The sequence below is a fragment of the Terrapene carolina genome, unplaced genomic scaffold, assembly GCF_002925995.2.
Source record: "Terrapene carolina triunguis isolate 2854851 unplaced genomic scaffold, T_m_triunguis-2.0 Scaffold96, whole genome shotgun sequence".
Taxonomy (NCBI): domain Eukaryota; kingdom Metazoa; phylum Chordata; order Testudines; family Emydidae; genus Terrapene; species Terrapene triunguis.
In genome coordinates this window covers 10600134-10621770 of record NW_020664447.1, presented here as the reverse complement: position 1 = coordinate 10621770, position 21637 = coordinate 10600134, and the positions used below count along the sequence as shown (strand labels likewise).

At 41.0% G+C, this 21637-nt stretch overlaps 1 protein-coding gene across 5 annotated transcripts in view; it reads left to right on the top strand.

Annotated features, from left to right (window-relative positions):
- Nucleotides 1-21637, top strand: part of HIPK3 (homeodomain interacting protein kinase 3) — a 150311-nt gene that overhangs the window by 29784 nt on the left and 98890 nt on the right. For all 5 annotated transcript variants that reach the window (XM_024211466.2, XM_024211461.2, XM_024211462.2 and 2 more), the window contains one exon: nt 9465-10566. In XM_024211466.2, coding sequence (XP_024067234.1) covers nt 9467-10566 — 1100 coding nt within the window. In that variant the 5' untranslated portion in view covers nt 9465-9466. The remainder of the gene's footprint in view (nt 1-9464; nt 10567-21637) is intronic.

The following is a 21637-nucleotide window of genomic DNA, read 5'->3' as shown; positions in this document are numbered from 1 at the left end:
GAGGGGGTCAACAAGCACATGGACAACAGTGATCCAGTGGCTATAGTGTACTTAAGTTTTCAGAAAGCCTTTGGCAAGGTCCCTCACCAAAGGCTCTTTAGCAAAATAAGCTGTCATGGGATAAGAGGGTAGGTCCTCTCATGGATCAGTATCTGGTTAAAAGATAGGACACAAAGGGTAGGAATAAATGGTCAGTTTTCAGAATGGAGAGAGGTAAATAGTGGTGTCCACCAAGGGTCTGTACTGGGACGTGTACTGTTCAACATATTCATAAATGATCTGGAACAAGGGGTAAAGAGCGAGGTGGCAAAATTTGCAAACAATACAAAACTACTTAAGATAGTTAAGTCCAAAGCAGACTGAAGAGTTACAAAGGGATCTCACAAAACTGTGTGGGCAACAAAATGGCAGATGAAATTCAATGTTGATAAATGCAAAGTAATACACATTGGAAAACATAATCACAACTCTACATATAAAATGATGGAATCCAAATTAGCTATTACCACTCAAGAAAATCATCTGCTCAATGTGCAGCGGCAGTCAAAAAAGCCAACAGAATGTTGGGAATCATTAGGAAAGGGATAGATAACAGAAAATCTCATATTTTCTCTATATAAATCCATGGTAGCCCACATCTTGAATACTGCATGCAGATGTGGTCGACACACCTCAAAAAAGATATGTTGGAAAAGGTTCAGAAAAGGGCAAGAAAAATGATTAGGGGTATGGAACGGCTTCTGTATGAGGAGAGATTAATAAGATTGGGACTTTTCATCTTGGAAAAGAGATGGCCAAGGGGGGATATGATAGAGGTCTATAAAATCATGACTGGTGTGGAGAAAGTAAATAAGGAAGTGTTATTTACTCCTTCTCATAACACAAGAACTAGGAGTCACCAAATGAAATTAATAGGCAGCAGGTTTAAAACAAAAGGAAGTATTTCTTCACACAACGCATAATCAACCTGTGGAACTCTTTGCCAGAGGATGTTGTGAAGGCCAAGACCATAACAGGGTTCAAAAAAGAACTAAATTTCATGGAGGATAGGTCCATCAATGGCTATTAGACTGGAGGGGCAGGGATGCAAAACCATGCTCTGAAGTGTCCCTAGCCTCTGTTTGCCAGATGCTGGTAATGGGCAACGGGATGGATCACTTGATGATGTTCATTACCTCTTAACCAGTTCGCATTGGCCACTGTCGGAAGACAGTATATAGTAACTCCCCACGTAACGTCCTCTTGCTTAACATTGTTTCGATCTTGCGTCCCTGCTCAATTACAGAACATGCTCCATTTAAAGTTGTGCAATGCTTTGCTATAACGTCGTTTGGCTGCCTGCTTTGTCCACAGTGGGCAGCCCCTCATCATCTCCCCCGCCCCCCCCAGTGCCTCTCATCTGCCGGCAGACCCCGCAGATCAGAGCCTTCCCCCTCCTCCCCCGCCTCCTGCCCACGGCAATCAGCTGGCTTGTGGCATTCAGGAGGGAAGGGGGAGGAGGGAGGGCTCGGCTCGCAGGCTCCCCCCCCCCAAATGTTGCAAACCAGCTGATTGCTGCGGGCAGGGGAGAGAGGGGGAAGCCTGCACGCCGAGTCCTCGCTCTTCCCCCTTCCCTTCTGCCCCCTGAACGTCGCAAGCCAGCTGATTGCCGCGGGCAGGAGGGAGGGGGGAGAAGCGAGGACGCGGAGTGTGGAGTAAAGGAGGACGAGGTGGGAGAAGAAGAGGCGGGTTAAGGGTGGGGGTTTGAGGGAAGGGGTGGCGTGGGTGGGCCGAGGGTTGAGCCCCCTGCCCCTGGGGCTTGCAGAGTAGGGGAAGCTGCTGCTGCACAACATGCTTCTCCTGGCCTACAGCACCTTCAGCCTCCTTGCCTGCCTCAATGTGTCCAGTGCCAGTGGGCTGTGCCTGTGTGGAGTAAGGCGAAGGCACCTCCCAACTATAGTACTGTACTGTATGGCAAAAAAAAAATTTCCCTGGATCCTAGCCACCCCATTTACATTCTTTCTTATGGGGAAATTGGATTCGCTTAACATCATTTCACTTAGTCACATTTTTCAGGAACGTAACTACAACGTTAAGTGAGGAGTTACTGTACAGAGCTGGATGGACTATTGGTCTGAACCAGTATGGCCATTCTTATGAACTTTCAGTATACTACTTCAGAAGAATGAGTTACTCTTGTTTTACCTTGATAGATATGTATTGCTGTCCGTTGTATCCAATGATGGTATCACAACATCTTGTGTGTTCTCTTGTGGCTGTAAAAACCAATCTGTGAGGAGCAAGGTTGTGAACAGATCTCATGTAGCAATGTGTAGGCTCTCACTGAAGACTTGGCATTATGCTCTGCCCTTTTATCAATCAGTTTTTCCTGCCTGTCTTTCAATAAAGGTTGTTAACTCTCTGAAGCAGTGCTGTCCACTCAGGTCTGTCTTTTGCTCTGTTTTAGAAATTGTCAATATTTATCCCTCATGAGTTAAGATTTGGCTTCTGGGTGTCTTTGAAGCATTTACATTGCCTGCCCTTCCTGCGCTTTCTGAGTTTCAGCGCACCATTGAGGACTTCTTTCGGGAGTCTGCAATCATCCATTCTGATGAAGTGACCTGTCCATCAAAGCTGAGCTTTGATAATCATTGCCTTGATGCGGGTTGTATTTTCTCTTTCAAGGATATTAACATTTAACACTTTGTCTTGCTAGTGGACCTTCAGAACAGAGCAAAGACAGTACAAGTACAAGTTGTTGATATGTCTAAGGTAAACTGTCCATGTTTCACACTCATGTAAAAGGGATGCTCTCACTACTGCATTGTATATCACTTTTGTTGACAGTTTGATAGCATGCTGGTTGAGTATCCTATGGCAAAGTCTTCTGAAAGCCTGGCTTGCCTTTCATATTCTGTTTGATATTTCTTGATCCAGGCAACCATCACTTCAAATGGTACTGCCAAAGTGGTAAAGTTACTGATGTTCTTTAGTTTCATTGATGGGGCTGTATGGATGAGGACTTCAGTTTTTTTCAGGCTAATGGTGAGTCCAACTGTTTAGTTGCCTCTCAGAACCTGTGAAGGATAATCTGAAGGTCACTTTGACCAAGTAAAGCATAATCATTTGCAAAAGGGGCATCACGTATGAGTTCCTCAAGGGCTTTTACCTTTGCAGTAAGATAGACATGATCTCTGCCAACAGATTATTATGCCTGCCAGAATTATTCTGTCTCCTGTAGGCTTTTTGCCTTACGCTTCTTTTTTCTGCACACTGCAGTCAGTTTTGAATCCTGCTACTAATATTTACCTTCTTTCTAATCCAAATTTTAATTCTTCACAAGCAGGACTGAGTATAAGGGACAAAAATTGTTAATGCAAACTGCCCTTGCAATCAATCATATCCAGGTCAATTTGTGTTAATAATTAGGAAGCTGTTGTTTATCCTGGAGGTGAGAAAATGGAGACATGGTCCTTGTCTGATGTAGGAAATAGTGGTATGTTGCCAAAGCAATAAAGGAGTGGAAGAAAGCAATTTTTGCTCTCTCATGATTTCTTGTCACTATAGTCATGAGTTTAGGAATAGGAACACTAATAATCCTGGATTTTTAGTATTAAAATTAGAACTAAATTAGAATCTTCTTTCTCCCTTGATTAGTAGCCATATAGTGTGATCATATAGTGTGTATAACTCCTGATTAAAAAAGAAACAATCACTTCAGGGATCCCAGACTATGGGGATTTATTTTACTATAAAATGAGCTTTTTGGAGTAAAGAAGGCACATAGACAATACTTCTACAATTATATACTGAGCACAGTCTTCTCAGAGGGGGAAGATATTTTGTCAGACTTCTTGGAGGCCCTCCCCCATCATGTGAAGTAAAGTGAGAGATGTGACTAAATATTAGGGCTGTTGCATGATTAAACAATAATAGAATACCATTTATGTAAATATTTTTGGATGTTTTCTATATTTTCAAATATATTGTTTTCAATTATAACACAAAATACAAAGTGTACAGTGCTCACTTCATATTTATTTTTGATTACAAATATTTGCACTGTAAAAAACAAAAGAAATAGTATATTTCAATTCACCTAATACAAGTACTGTAGTGCAATCTCTTTATCATGAAATTTGAACTTACCAATGTAAAATTATGTACAAAAAAAACCTGCATTCAAAAATAAAAAAATGTAAAACTTTAGAGTCTACAAGTCCACTCAATCCTATTTCTTGTTCAGCCAATTGCTAAGACAAACAAGTTTGTTTACATTTGCAGGAGATAATGCTGCTCGCTTCTTATTTACAATGTCACCTGAAAGTGAGAACAGGTGTTCTCATGGCACTGTTGTAGTCAGCGTTGCAAGATATTTATGTGCCAGATGTGCTAAAAATTCATATGTCCCTTCATGCTTCAAACACCATTCTAGAGGACATGCATCCATGCTGATGACGGGTTCTGCTCGATAACAATCCAAAGCAGTGCAGCCTGACCAATGTTCATTTTCATCATCTGAGTCAGATGCCACCAACAGAAGGTTGTTTTTCTTTTTTGGTGGTTCAGGTTCTGTAGTTTCCGCATTGGAGTGTTGCTTTTTTAAGGCTTGTCCCTCTCAGATTTTCGAAGGCAGTTCAGATTTTTAAACCTTGGGTTGAGTGCTGTAGCTATGTTTAGAAATCTCACATTGGTACCTTCTTTGCGTTTTGTCAAATCTGCAGCGAAAGTGTTCTTAAAATGAACATTTGCTGAGTCATCATCTGAGACTACGATAACATGAAATATATGGCAGAATGCGGGTAAAACACTGAGCAGGAGACATACAGTTCTCCCCCAAGAAGTTCAGTCACAAATTTAATTAACACATTATTTTTTAATGAGTGTCATCAGCATGGAAGCATGTCCTCTGGAATGGTGGCTGAAGCATGAAGGGGCATAGGAATGTTTATCATATCTGGCACATAAATACCTTGCAATGTCGGCTACAAAGGTCCCATGCGAACACCTCTTCTCACTTTCAGGTGACATTGTAAATAAGAAATGGGCAGCATTATCTCCTGTAAATGTAAACAAACTTGTTTGTCTTAGTGATTGGCTGAATGAGAAGTAGGACTGAGTGGGCTTGTTTGTAGGCTCTAAAATTTTGCATTTTGTTTCGTTTTTGAGTGCAGCTATGTACCCCTTTCAGGAGGCTGATTTGTCTTGCATACCCCAAGTTTCACCTCACTTACCTACTAGCTTAGAAAATCAGACATAAAAATACAAAAGTGTCACAGCACACTATTGCTGAAAAATTACTTATTTTTCTCATTTTTACTATATACCGGTAATTATAAAATAAATCGCAACACCGAGGTTGAGAAAAACTGATGCATTATAAACAAGTCACTGTCTGTATGAAATTGTAGTTTGTATTGAGTTTGCTAGTGCATTTCATGTAGCCTGTTGTAAACCTAGGCAAATATCTAGATAAATTGATGTTCCCCCCTGGAAGACCTCAGACTCCTGAAAGGGTACAGTAGTCTGGAACGGTTGAGAACCACTGTTGTACAGCACCAAACACACTACTGACATATACAGTAATAAATTAATTTGTAAGCTCTTTGGGGACAGAGGTTGTCTCTTAATACGTGTTTCAATACAGTGCTTAGGCAAAATGGAGTCCTGATCCTGAATGGGGCCTCTCGGCAGGTCTGTAATACAAAAACAATGATGGTTTTAGTCTGATATGCTAACACTGGTAGAAATTCATGTTTTATTTGATCATAGGATTCTGACATATCAATACACAAATTCTGAACTTACAGTCTAGTTGAGAACCTGGTTGAGAACCACTGCTGTACAAGATAAAATATATACAGTCTGTGCCCTGATGAGTTTGAACAGTGCAAACCTGGAGTGGATGAGATGCTGGAAAACCCTAAAAAGGGAGTGACTAGGAGTTCTGGTTGACTCACTATTGGCAAGTATCATTGAAGTGAGTCTTTAGGAGGGAATTGAATGGAGATGCTGGTGGCTTGATTGACTATATTTGGGACAGGATGGATTGATTTAAATTATCGGTTTTAATCATGATTTAAATCAGCAAGTAGGAAGCATTGATTCAAATAATCAATTTTAATTTTGTTTTGCATTTGTACTTTTTAGGTAGTTTCCTAAAGAGAGGTTGATTTCTCATTGGTTGGTAACCATTGTTACACTGAATCTGTTGTTTCCCTTTGCTACCTAGGAGGATACACTATATCTGTTAACATTGTTTAAGCAATTATATCGCTTAATTTACATTGATTCAGATTCTTAATTTTTACATTTTTTATTGTTAGCAAATAGTGAATGATGCATTTTTTTATTTACTAGATTAATTTTTACTTGTGATTTGTATCCAGCACTGTTTCCAGAGAAATTAGAATTCAGTTAAAAATGTACAAAACTAGCATTTCAGTTTTTTTATTAGTTAAATAAAATTACCTTAAATGTGCCAGACATATAAGGAAAAAAGTTTATCAAAACAAGTTTTGCATTTAAAACAGATTGATTATACAAAAGTAGTATCCTCTGTAGTTAGTGAGTTGAATTGATTATTTCAGATTACCATGTTCAAGATTTTAGAAATAGTAGATTTCATCGTTTCGCACTTAGTTTTTGTTCACAAATTGGAAAACAAAAATAAGCTTTCCTGTTTTTTTCAACTTCTTCTAATCAGTTTCTCAACTTTGAATGAACTAATCATTGAACTGAATTAGTTGAATGAACTCAAATGAAGGAAATAGTCCCTGCACCTGCATAAAAAGTTACTGTTGTGTAAAGCTGGTTTAGCACTTCAGCAAATTCTGCTTCTGTGTGCTTAGACCTTGATTTCCATCAGTTCAGTGGCTTGACTTTCTTTATAACTTTGGCAGCAAATGTGTACTGCTTAATATTTAATTTAATTTAAATAATTTAATAATTTCTGGTAAGTTTAAACCTTAACCGATAGGTAGTCATACTTTAAAATGTAATTTTAAATAGGTTTATTTTTAAAAGAAAAGACAGAATTTAAATTTAAAAAATGTTATTTAAAACCCCACATTTATTTGTATCCACCCTGATTGAGGAAGGCATGTTATAAACAAGGAGGTTGTTGTGGAAGAAACAGATGAATGAGGCATTGAGGCTGGTATTCTTTACAGAGGAGAGGGGATGGTGTTCCAGGATGTAATAAGAGACGAAGCTAGAGATATGGACTAGGATGGTATTATTTAGGGCAGGGGCGGGCAAACTTTTTGGCCTGAGGGCCACATCGGGTTTTGGAAATTATATGGGGGGCCGGTTAGGGGAGGCTGTGCCTCCCCAAACAGCCAGGCTGGCCCGGCCCTGCCTCCTACCTGCCCCCCCCCCCCGCTCCTCGCCCCCTGATGCCCCCCCCCCGGGACCCCTCCCCCAACCACCGCCCCCCACACCCTGTCCCTTGACAGCCCCCAGAACCCCCACCCCTGACTGCCCCCGGCTGCCCCACTGCCCCATCCAACCCCTCATCTCATTCCTGACTTCCCCCCCAGGACCCCTGCCCCATTCAACCACCCCTTCTCCCTGTCCCCTGACTGCCCCTCACCCCCCAGTCCAACCCCCCCTCTCCTTACTGACTGCCCCCCTGGGACTCCTGCCCCCATATAACCCCTGTTCCCCGCTCGCTGACCGCCCCGACCCCTATCCACACCACTGCCCCCTGACCACCACCCCGAACTCCCCTGCCCCCTACCCAACCCCCCTCCCCCCCTACCACGCCGCCCGGAGCACCGGTGGCCGGCGGCGCTACTGCCCCGCCGCCCAGCTGGAGCCAGCCACGCCGCCACCACCCAGCACAGAGCACTTGGTCAGGTCGGGCTCTGCAGCTGTGCTGCCCCAGGAGCTCACAGCCCCGCCACCCAGAGCATTGCGCGGGCGGCGCAGTGAGCTGACGCTGTGGGGGAGGGGAAACAGCAGGGGCGGGGCCCGGGGCTAGCCTCCAGGGCCAGGAGCTCAGGGGCCAGGCAGGAGGGTCCCGCTGGCTGGATGTGGCCCACGGGACGTAGTTTGCCCACCTCTGATTTAGGGCAGATTTAACTTGATGCAGCGTATATGTAAATCAGAACTTTTTTTCGTTGTACAGTACCTTTGTGTCTGTTTAAAGCTACCTCCCATGGAATTTCTTGGGAATGTTGGGTTATAAAGTACATTTAAATGTTTTACGTGCTGCTGTATTTTTAGGGTACACCTAAATAGATAGTACTGTAAGATGAATTATATATTTTATCTACACAACAAATATCTGGGATTTTCTGTTTGCTATACAATCAAATTTTTGTGTACAGTTCAGAAGTACAGTAAGCATCTACATTTTGTAATAGGATTAGATGGTACATTTATAAATTATACTTTGTTTTTGGAATATTTAATGTGTGTGTATATGTATATATAAAAATAGAGAGAGTGAGTGTATTGCAAGTCCTGGACACAAAGCCCATGTCTCACTTACTAGACACATCAAAAAAAAGATACCGTTTACAGCGAGTTGCGCAGGTCTTCATTATAGAATTTACCTCTTGTGTGCTCTGATAGCACTGATGTTAGCTGATGCTCATCCCTCTTTCATATATGTATTAATCATAGTGAAATGGTAGCAATGTTGACGTTTTAAATTAACCAGTTTGAGTTAATACTTCAGGATATTAGGATATGCTCACACCCAGAGCTATTGTTGCAAGCTATCTGTGGTCTCAGGCAGACATCACTGCATCAGGTTGTTCTCTGCTCATAACTTGAAGATTATCTTCACAGCGATGAGAGCTAGAAGGTTCCTTTAACTAAAGCTTAGATTCTGTAGTGCAAGAAGATTAGCTTCCCCTTCCCAAAAAAGGATGGTGTTATTGAGCTGCTGTAAACCATCCCAGTGCCACCCTGTACAATCAGTCCAAAATGTACAGTTGCCACAACTCTAAACTCCTGAAATGTTAATGGTAGAAGTGTATGCATTACACACATTGGCGGAGAATGGAGGCAGTGTGAAACCAGGCTAAACCTTAATGGCTCTGCCATCCCATATACTGGTGAACAGGGCTGAGCCTCATGGGACAGGAGCTGCTGCTTCAGGGTGTATGTGAGGCGGGCTCACTCTCCAACCTTGCTCCACACTGGGTTGGGATTAGGGTTGCAGTGCCAAGGCAGAGCATGCTGCCACATGTGGTCAGTGCCCCTTCAGAGGGGTGAGGAGGAGAGGATGCTGGCCTATGATGAATTTGGACTCTGTGTGGGTTGCCAAAATAGACAAAATGGAGTTGGGGTCGCTTTGGTTTTAAAAAAAAATTGGGAACTACTGACTTGGGTAATTTAAGTATCAAACCATTTAACGGCAAACTGAAGTGGTTAATTTGAGTGTTCTAATTTCTCAGGGGAAGAAATTGCTACAAACTTTAAATTGTGGTTTGTTCTTTTTTCCCTCCCTACCCCCCAACTTCCTTCTTCAGGTATGGCCTCACAAGTCTTGGTCTATCCACCATATGTTTATCAAACCCAGTCAAGTGCCTTTTGTAGTGTGAAGAAACTCAAAGTAGAGCCAAGCAGTTGTGTGTACCACGAAAGAATCTACCCACGGATCTATGTGAATGGTAAAAACTTTGGAATTGCTCATTCTCCCAACAGGGTTAGTACTTATTTTCAGACTAAGAACCCATTTGACAGACCTCAAGGACAGAACTTTTTGTTGCAGACAAGTGCTGTTGCTTTAAAAAATACTGTAGGTGCTACAAATGTATTAGCAGCGCAGGCGCAACAACCTCAAGTTGAGGCATCTCAGACAGGTACACAGGGAACCAGGTTAGATTTACTGGATGGATCCCAGCGATGTGGATTGAAGCGTAAGAGTGAAGAGTTGAATAATCAAAGTAGCACAATGCAGATTGTTGATGAACTGTCTATATTACCTGCAATGTTGCAAGCAAATATGGGAAACCCGGTGACGGTTGTGACAACTACTGCAACTTCAAAACAGAGTGGTACCAGTGGAGATGGAGATTATCAGTTAGTACAGCATGAGGTGTTGTGCTCTGTGAAAAATACTTATGAGGTCCTGGATTTCCTTGGGCGAGGGACCTTTGGACAAGTAGTAAAATGTTGGACAAGAGGGACAAATGAGATTGTCGCAATCAAAATTTTGAAGAATCATCCTTCTTATTCACGCCAAGGACAAATAGAAGTGAGCATATTAGCAAGACTAAGTACTGAAAATGCGGATGAGTTTAATTTTGTGAGAGCTTATGAATGCTTTCAGCATCGTAACCATACTTGCTTGGTGTTTGAGATGTTGGAACAGAATTTATATGACTTTCTGAAGCAAAACAAATTCAGCCCTCTACAACTAAAAGTAATACGGCCTATTCTGCAACAGGTGGCCACTGCACTGAAAAAACTAAAAAGTCTTGGTTTAATCCATGCTGACCTCAAACCGGAGAACATTATGTTGGTGGATCCTGTCCGGCAGCCATACCGGGTTAAAGTAATAGACTTTGGGTCTGCCAGCCACGTGTCAAAGACTGTTTGTTCAACCTATTTACAGTCTCGGTATTACAGGTAGGTGCTTATTCTATTTTTTTGCTTTGTTTTTTCTTTTTAATGAATGTTAAAATTCTCCTCCATGAAAAATAATGCCAAAGTGTTTTGAAACTACAACTTTTTCAGACAGTAAATAGTAATTTGATTCAAATTGACCATGTAATCATTTCATTAATTCTAAAATAAAATAGTTGATCATGATTTTACATATAATTTGCTGACTTTAAGAGTATTTACTGCACTGGCAGTAGGTTTGTTTTTTCAATTACAGTGAGTTCCCTACAGAATTATGTTTTCAATGTTGCATTCTCTCCTAATGCAACATGCAAATATCTCTGATTTGTCAAGCAGAGACTTTCTAAAAGAGAACTTTTTTTTTTTTTTTAACTTCATGGTGTATATTTTTTGTTAGATTGAAAACCATTAAAACAAAAGTCTATGTATCAATTACACGTAACTTCCTGTGCAGAGTGCCTTTTTCCTAATATTTTTCCTAATATACAAATTTCTCTCTTTAAGCAGCTGGAAATAATGTGGCATTTGTATGGTATCTTCTATAGAAGAGATATAGATACGCTTTCTTTATATTTTCTCTACCATATATGTACACTTATGCTAGATGCTATGTGCCCTCAACTCCAATCAGTTTCAGTGAACTTCAAGGACTGGTGAAGTGAATCCTGTACATACGGCTCGTAGAGGTCCCAGAGCCTGGCCTCCAGCCTGAACCTGAACATCTACACTGCTATTTTATAGCCCTACAATCCTGCGAACCCGAGTCAATTGACATAGGCCAGCCGCAGGTGTTTTATCGACGCACAGACATACCCAAAATCTTCTCAGTGAGGATCCTACAACAAAGAGAGGCTCATGCACAGCTGCTGTTCTCCTTTAGCAGTTCCACTTCCGCCTCCCAGTTCCCCGGTTGCTTAATCTCTGACCCCAGTTAAGCACTAAAAAAAACCAACAACAAATGTCTGCACACACACCTTCAATGGGAAGCAGTTAAGAGTTGCTACACACGCAATTTGCCTGACACAAACTCATAAAAGAGAGGAAATGAAAAATTAAGTGACCTAAGCATGCACTTTATTGTTCCCCAATTCAATCCATGGCAGCCTTCAGGATTGGAAGAGGGTAAAGGTACCAGTCACTTGGTACCTGCCAGGAGTGCCAGTCCCCAGGTAGCATGCCTGGGGCTCAAGCTCTTAACATTTAGATGTCTAGCATAGCTAAGAGCACAATTCAATAGGTATTATCTGATCCTTCAAGGTGTTGAATAGCTCCCGACTTAGAGATTTTATTAGCTCTGATGTTGGCTAGAATATTATATTTTGGCTATTGATGTATTATTTTTTGTGCTTTGAAAAGTGATGGATCCAGACTGGATGACCCTACTGAAACTTGTATAGATATACTACTAAGTCATTTTTCTGCTTCTGATTCAGATTGTACATCAGGCACTGACAGTTGTATAGCATTATTGTGCTGGCGCAATTATTCTGCTCCCTAGTAAACATTTTAGTCTTGTATTTATTTTCTTTGTGGTTACATCAACCAATTGACAGTCAGTGTTTTTATAATTTTCGTGTACCCATTGAAATTTACTCGCTGTGTTCTCACCATAGCGAGAATGTGGACTATGGAAAGTTCTTATCAGAATAGCATTTTTTTTCTAGCTTTCTTTAAATATGAAAAAATTACAGCATGTAAAACAAGGAAAGGTAAGACTGTCATAAATATTTATTTTCATGGCATAGAATTTGGACACATTCATCAAGTGGAGCAGCTCTGTACATTGGAAAACCAACATGTAACCTGTTACCCAAGTTATAATTTAGGTATTAGTTCTGTTGTATAGTACTGTACCTTGTATGTATAGTGCTTGTTGAATACATGCATTTAAAAAGTATTTCTATGTAGGAAAAAAGTAATATCTCTAAATTAAGAGTGCTCAAATTTTGTAGGTATATGATTTTTGTGTGCCTACAGTGTCAGGTCGCTTTAAGAATTTCTCACAGAGAGAAGGAGTTAGCCTCATATCAAAGGATTATGATGGCCAGATGCATGTAGGTGCACATGCTAAGAAAGTAGAAGATTATATTATTTACTTCCCAGAGTTTTATAATCTTGTAAAGCTACGTTTTAAAACATTTTTAAAAAGAATTTTTTTTTTCAGAGATAATAAGTGTGATCTACTGATCTTGCAGCCTTCACGCTGTGGGCACAAGTCCACCTACATGGAACAGCTTGCAGGATTGGGGTCGAAATGAATTATAACAGATCTATACTGTGTTGTATCTCATAGCTATATCTATATTTGAAATATATTGAGAATTGGACTTATTTTTGGGGGGCGAGGGGGAACCCCCAAACCTGTTAATGCTGATACTATTCTAAAACTATTGTGTTAATCCTCCAACCTGAAACCTAACCTTTGGAAAGAGATTTGAAATTTATTACTTTGAATTTTCTGTCTGGTTCCAGTAACTGCAGTTTCATTTCAGTAAGTTGGGTTGCATTGCGGGTGCATATCACTATAGACATTGAGCAATTCAAATTCCTTTTGGGTAGCTTGGCATGCTGTCTGACTAAGGGCATTGCTGTCTAAAGCGAATAGCACTGCTATAACCCTTGATCCTATACAAGCACTTAGATAATGTTACTAATGTTAGATGATAATGGCTTGATCTTGTAAGTTGCTGAGCACCCTCAACTCCCACTGACTTGAATGGGAACCAAGTGTGCTCATCACCTCACAGAACTGAGCTCTAATAGGGAATTTGGAGCGGAGAACAGCAAGGAAGTAGAGGGGAGAGACATGCAGTTCAGAGACTATATAGCATAAGAGAGCACATAAAGGGGAGCGGGTGGGGGCGGGAGTAGACACAATTTATTTCACAATAAACAGTGCCTCTTGCCATCCAGGCCAAGATCTGCATCTTTAATAAATAAATGAATAGTGTGGCCTTCTCTAAATGTTAGATCCTTTTATTTTCTCCATCAAATTTATAGCACTGTTAAATTTACATAGAAAAACATAATATATTCAATTTTAATAGAGATGTAATTGGATTTGATAGAGATTAGCTCTCTTTATGAGGTTCTATTTAATGAAATGTCCATCAAGAGTAATTTGAAAATAGAGATTTTGTTTAATAGTTTATTCCCGCTTCTCTCCTCACATTCTCATTTGCTGTGTTTACTGTGATCATGTTGATTATACATTGGTGCAAAGCCTTCGTCACTTGCTCACTTGCTAATCCTTTCATTTGCTGTCATGAGTTGTATGTTTAATTCTCACTGGGGAGAATTTTATCGTACAACTGCCCAACAGGGCAAGCAGGGTAAGAGAGATTCTGGATTCAACCCAGATACTTCTCTCACAAACATATTTTACCAAGAAAATAACTGTACAAATATTAGTGTAGTGAGAATGTTTTTTTAAGTATATTTTGAACTATAGATGCAGTTTGTACTGTAAAGAGCTTTATGATATAAATGTAGGAACAGACTTGCCCCAATTTCTCAGCAAAGCACATACAATCTTGATGTATAGTTATTTTTGAAAATAGGACTTAAGATCCCAAGTCACTTAGACATTGGTGAAAACTTTGCCCATATACTATTTTTAAAGTTGTATGCTTTTGGAATTATTATTAATAATGATAATAAGAATACAGGTTATTACCACAACACCAATTCATCCAAACCCCTTTATTAAATCTAAAGTCTGAATGGTATTTGTATAATTGTTCTTAACATATCCAAAAGCTTAAGCAATAAGCAGTTTTTACACCCATACAGTAACAAACATTTATAAACCTTAGATTAGAATGTTCACAAAAGAATCATTCCCAGGGATAATCCCCTCACCCTGGCTAGCTCCAGTATAGTCAGGTAGGATCTGATAAATACCCCCTCGAGAGCTTGGTTCTTTTATACAATGCAACAAATAAATGATGTCATATTGACACTTATCCCAGCTAAAAGATTGACTGTTTTGGACAGTTTGGAGTTGACCCCCTCCTTAAACCTGGAGTAGACAAGATTTTTACAAGCTTAGCATCCTTCCCAAAACTTTGGTTGTTAGATGCCACATTTCTCCTAGTTTTTGAGCATATTATTTTCAAGGCCTTGTTACATTTTGCTAACCACCTACATATTATATAAGCTACAAAGCATATATTTTCTTAGCCAAGCTAAACTAGTTAATCCTTTATATACCTTTTTAATCCTACATGTGTGCTTTACTGATGAAAGTGGGGCTAATCTGTTTCTACGTTTTGCCCATGTACTAGGATCTGTGCCTGCTTGAATTCTTTAGTTTGCTTGCTCAGCCTTTTAGAAGTAACAGTGCAACCAATGTAGGGATTTATGCTGCTGCTTTGAGTGGTTGCAGACACATATTCCACTCACTTATGTGTGTTCCCAGCACACCAAAGACTTAAAACTTTGCCTAGTGGCCCTCTTAGGAGTGGTGCCCTTAGCCCCTCCCATAGCTATTTAAGGGTGGTTCCACCCCAGTCACCTTAAGTTCCTTCTCCCCCAATCCAGTGCTTGAGTTTGGAGCATTTTTGTGGTATTTTACTTCACAGTTCTCTGTCATTATTTTCTGTGCTTTTGTGTATAAAGTTAAATGATTAGTTGTAGTAGTACCTTAGAATTAGCTTAGTAGAATTTAGCCTCTTCTGATGCCTTGACCAGGTTTTATACATTGCCATTTGTGTGGGGTGGCTATTCCTGCTGGTGACCTCCATACTTGATGTTTGTGCCTGGGGAAGGGCACGTTAAAGAAAGGTGCTCCATCAATAAGAAGAGGATGCAGGTGGCCAGAGACTTGAGCTTGAGGCAGCACTTTCTCGAGTAGGCCATGAGGCCTGTTTTGGCACCAGACACATCCACCGATTGTTAGACCCGCCACAGGGTGTCTGAACCAGAATGGACTGTTGTTTAACCAGATTCGGATTCTTCTCCCAGGAGGAAGAGAGATCATTCTCCTTCATCTGGTTCTTCTAGGAAAAGGACTCATAAAACAGACTGAGGCCATTCCAGAGCTAGGAAAGATTCCTCCTCTTCTAAGGGGAGTGCAGACTGGGACTGTGTTTCCTCCAGTACGCGGGATAGAACAGGACTGTCCACCTGCTCTCCTGACCTGAGGCGAGAGCAATTGGACTCCATATCATTGACTTCTGTACCATTCATGGGGCATTCGTTGAATCTGGTACCAGTGAAGTCAGTGTCATCATCAACTGTTTCCACCCGGTGGACTTGCTTTGCCTGTCTTCCATGACTCTTCACTAATTCAGGATCATTTAGCTGTGGTGACTTCTTCATCAATGTCCTTGGCCCTCTTGAGGGCGTTTCTACAGAATGAATGATTTCAAACAATTTTTTGCCTGTGTCTGTCTCTCTGCTCTCACCCTTCAGCTAGAATTTGTGTATGCCTGAAGTTACTAGGCTATATGGTGGCATGTACTTACATGGTCCAGCACACAAGATTGTGCCTTTGTCCCCTTCAGGACTGGTTGAAGTTGATATATTGCCTGAATCCTCAATCCTTGGATGGCGTAGTGGAAAGTCACATCTTGGAATCCCTAGAGTGGTGGATGGATCAGTGCCAAGGTCTTCCCTTTGCCCGTCTTCTTCCAATCAAGACCATAGTTACTGATGTCTCCACAATAGGTTGCAGAGTGCATCTGAGGACAGTGAAGGTCCAAGGTTTGTCCTTCATGTGAATGTCCTGGAGCTTCAGGCCATTTACAATGCATGCAGAACTTTTTGGATTTAGATTGAAGACACAGCAGTTCATATGATCACCAGCAACACCACTGCAATGTATTAAGTGAACAAGCAGGGAGGAGCTGCTCCAAGCAGTTGCTCCAAGCAGCTTTGTCAGGAGGCAATAAAGTTTTGGCAGTTCTCCATCAAGGAGAAGGTCATTCCCACAGCTGCTCCAGAGTCATTTGGTCAATCACCTCAGCAGGAATTTTTTCCAGAATCATGAGTGGTCTCTGAAGAACAGTGTGCTAAGCTCCATCTTTGTAGATGGGGGCATTCTGACCATCAATCTGTTTGTCAGAAAAGGCAACAAGAAGTGTTCTCAGTTTTGCTCTCAAGTGGGTCTCAGTACCAGCTCCTTAACCTTCCGTCTCAGTTGGGGATTTTGATGTATGCTTTTCCCCCAGTCCCACTCATTCCTTGGGTTATTCTCAAATTGAAGCTGAATCATGCCAAAATTCATGCTCAAACTGAAGTTGAATTCTGATTCCACCAGCTTGGCCAGTACAGTGTTGATTTTCTAATCTTATCAAAAATGGAATTTGAGGACGTTTTAGAACTCAGCTTCTAACTGATTTTATCTGTTTTGCAAATTTCCTAGCAAATTGGCAAAGAAACAGCACTTAATTTTAAGGGATGTTTTAAGCCACTGTATTTAAAGTTGTGGTTCATTTTCTTAATTTAGACAAAGTAATTTTACCTGAGAAAGAGTTTACCCCATCTCTTCCCGACCCACTGACTCAACACCATGGTCAGATTTGGCATCCAGTCCTGAGCAGTCTGGATTTCACAGCATGGATGCTCCATGAATAGATGAAGAAGAGGAATGCTGTTTGGAAGCTGCTAGACAGGTGCTACTCAATAATAGAAAACTCTGCCAGAATTACCTATTGGGTCAAGTGGAAGTGGTTTTTGATTTGTTCTTTAGCCCATAGGATTCAACCAATGCTAGCCTCCGTTCAGAACATTTTGGAGTATCTGTTACCTCTTCAGTCTTCTGGTCTGTGTCTCAGTCCTTGAAGGTCCACTTAGTGGCAATCCCAGGTTTCTGTCCTTCGACCCCAGGAAAGTCAATTTTCTCGAATTCCATGGTGGTGAGATATCTAAGGAATCATCTGTCTCTTTCCACTGGTGAGAAAAATGGTTCCTTTGTGGGACCTTAATGCTGGCTGCCCTTATGGGTTCTCCATTTGAGCCCCTGGTAACATGTTCTCTGTCTTTTCAGTGCCAAAAAGGCGGCTTTCTTGTTGCTATGACATGTGCATGGGAATAAGTGAACTGCAGGCTTTAATGTTAGAGACCCTGTGTATGCAATTTTTCAAGGACAAAGTGACTCTAAGGCTGCATCCAAAATTTTTGACTGAAGTATTTTCATAGTTTCCACTTAACCAAATATACTTATTAGTAGTCTTTCCCAAGCCACAGTCAAACACAGATGAGCAGTGCTTTCATATGTTGGATTTGACATGAGGCCTGGCAATTTATTTGGAGAGGACTAAACCTTTTGTTTATCACCTTACCTTTTGTCTCCTATGCAGATTGGATGAAGGGTCACGTGGTCTCTGCCCAGGCAATTTCTAGGTGGATAACTACAATGGCATATGGAGTAGCTCAGACCACAAGCTCCACAAGGGTTATGGGCTCATTCAACTAGGGTACAAGAGACACTGATTGCATTTCTCAGTGATTTTTTGATATTTGACACTTGCACTTGCATGCTGGTCTTCTGTACATACTCTAACCAAACATTATGCTATTACAGCTGTGTCTAGATCGAATGCAAACTTTGGGAAGACAGTTAGACTCCGAGCCCCGTCTCCTACTAATCCAGCTTCAAGAGACTGTAGTATTCATCTGCAACCACAAAGGAAATGCCTGTGATTTTCCTGTATGGAAACTGTTCAAGATGTGGGTGCTAATGTGTATTCCATGACCAGCCCTCCATTCCCCTGCAGCGGAGTCTCAACTCATGATGTTTAGTTTGAAGGAACTGCGGGGAGGGAGGAAGGAGCAGCACTGCCCTTACATAGCCATAAATAACTGGGGGATAGGTCAGAGGGCAGGGGTCTCACCCCCACGGGTGCTGCTAGCGAAAGTTCTCTGGCATCAGTGAGCTGGGCGATCACACACCTGAGTGGAATACACATCTGTGCCCACATCTCGAAGAACAGTTCCCGTACAGGTAGTGAATCAGCTTTTCTCACCCATTCTATTTCTTAAATTTCTCATCAGCTTTCCACCACTGCAGGAAACTCACTGCTTTTTTGTTGTCATTCTGCTAACTAGGAAAATGGTCAATTTCTTAAAGCAAATTACCAATTTTTGTTTGTGTCCAACCTATTCCTACTAAAGTGAAAAAAAAGTTATTTGAAAAATATATAATCCTGAGAAAATTCTATCCTAGCCAAATGGTTTAGTGATGTGAACTAGTTCCTAAGTAAAAGTAAAATATTCTGTCCATAATACAGTCTGTATTGTATAAAATAATGGGTAGAACTACAAAATAGACAATTTTCAATGTCAAATTTATCTGAAATTTCAATATAAGATCATAAAAACTATTTAGTTTACTTGTCAGTAAAATACATATTAAGTTAATGCCTAATCAAAAACCACCAAACAAATGTAAATTAACAAGACGTGACTGTATCTGCATATGCTGCTGTTGAAGTTTTTAATAAAAAAAATTTCAATTTACATTAATAAACAATTAGTTAAAATATTGAGGTGTAACAATTTCCATATATTATGAATATAGGCCTTGATTCTTCAGACATTACACACACTTAATTTGAAGCATTGAAGTAAATGGTACTCATCACTTGCTTAATATTTAAGCATCTGCCTACGTATTTCAGGATCAAGGCATTTTTAGACCACAAGAGTTGTTACATTTTTTTAAAATGGAATTTTTCTCCTTTTCTGTGAAATTTCCAGAAACTGGATAAGAGAGGAAAATAAACAGGAGTTAAATGGACTGTTTTCAATATAGCAAGAAGTTGAAGGTGCTGCAGTGTTCTGTACTAGGACTCCCTCAGATAGGGATGGGCATAGGTTGGATGCAATTGGAAGAAAGATCTACTCCTCCACCTCCCTGGGTTTGCACATGGCAAATTACAAGGTTTTTTTCCTCTTGACAGATCACCCACCTCCTTATAGAACTCTAACTTCATCCTGGGCTCATTACTTGAGCAAAGCTCAGAACTTGGTTGCTGATTGGAGAACATCAGCCAGGCATGCTCTGAGGGCCGCCTATAATACCTCAGATTCAACAGCCAGGGCTCTGGCCACTGATACAGTTTGGAGAATATACTCATGGTTTGAACATCAGGCCTGGCCCCAGACTGAGAAGTTTATTGAAGATTTGTCCTTTGAGGGTTCCTACTTTTTTAGTAATAAGATGGATGACAGTCTGAAAAAGTTGAAAACTGGGAGCGACAGCCTGGCCCCTGGGGCTCTTGCAGTCTGCATCTACTGCTAAAAAAGAGCTATAATATACACATTTTCAATTTCAAAGACAGTCTCCTGTTGTTCAATGTCAACAGAATACCCAGTCTCAGAGGCATTACCAGTCTCTAGCCTCTTCTACAATGGCTCCTGTAAAAAGAGGATCTTCATCCTGGCTCGTCTTCACTACCAGCTCCTCTCCCAACCATTACTTTTGACAGGAGCTAGAGAGCCATACTTCTTCTGTAGTTTTGACCTCTTCTCCCATTCTCGTTAGCCTGGTGTGAGTACTTCATATCATTGGGTTTTAGATACCTTCAGGCGGTTGTACAATCCAATTTCAAACCAGATCTCACTCTCTTCCCCCGCCCCTTTGGGAGCCCCTCTCGCAAGAAACTCCTACTGGATTAGATACGTTCCTTTCAAAAGGGTGAAATAGAGGAGGTTCCTGTGCAACACAATGGGAATAGGTTTTACTCCATATTTTTCCAAATACCCAAGGAGGGAGATGATCTGAGACCCATCCTGGACCTTGGACACCTCAACAGAATATAAAACAGGGGTTCTCAAACTGGGGGTCATGAGCTGTCAGCCTCCACTGCAAACCTTGCTTTGCCTCCAGCATATATAGTTCAATATAAAAATAGTTTTAATTTATAAGAGGGGGTCACACTCAGAGACTTGCTGTGTGAAAGGAGTCACTAATACAAACGATTGATATAAAAACGTTGAAGTTCTGGGTGCTAACAGTGGGGAGATGATATCCCATCTCTGTCCACTCTCGACTTAAAAGACATGTACTTCTGTGTAGTAATAAAACCTGTCCACATCAAGTACCTTTGTTTCGGTGTGAGAGCAAATCACTTAAAATTCCATGTCCCCTCCCCCCCCATTCGATTGTCCACAGTGCCAAGAGTATTCACAAAATACCTCTTATCTGTAGTACACCTCAGACAAGGAAATATTCATTTACCCTTAATTGGACTATTGGCTACTAAAGGCCAGCTTGCCATTGAATCCTTTCTGTGGTCTCTAGGACTCCTCATTAATTGGCAGAAATCCTCTCTTCAACCTACACAGCAAATCACCTTTATTGGAGCAGTCCTGGATTTCACTCAAGCCAGACTCTTCCTCCCAGAAGACAGATTTCTGAAAATAAGAGATTCCCCAAACTCTCAAGGATCAATCCTGTTTGCAAACACCATAGTTTTTCCTAAGGCTCCTGCATCTCATGGCCTCATCAACTTATGTAAAATTTTTTGCCTGCTTAACAGTGTGGCCTCTTCAGCAGTGAGTAGCACCACATTACATACTTAGTGTACACAGCTTGAAAAAGTAGGTAATCATCTTCTCCCCCTACTTCAAACCCCACCTCTCCACCCCCATGCTTCAGTAGCTTCACTGGTGAGAGATCAGAGACTGATCTCTAGGGAGTGTCATTCAGTTATCCATCCCCTACTATTATGATGACCCCAGACTCCTCCAATCTAGGTTAGAGTGCTCATTGCCAGGACTTCTGTGTACATGGCCAGTGAAATACCTGGGAGTTCAAACTCCACATTAGTGTCCTGGAATTCGGAGTGTTGAGATGGGCCCTAAAGGTCTTCTGCTCCTCCATACAAAATCACATGGTATAGATGCCCACAGACAATACTATGTCTATGTATTATATATATATATATATATATATATATATATATTTGAGGAGCACACTCAAACCCTGTCTGTGGAGGCAAAGTATTTGCCATCATATTTACCTGATAACTTCCTAGCAGGGGAAGAGAATGTGCAGGCGCATGCACTAAACGGGAAGTTGTATGATCAACATGAATGGTGCTGAACCAGTCTGTGACAGTATTAT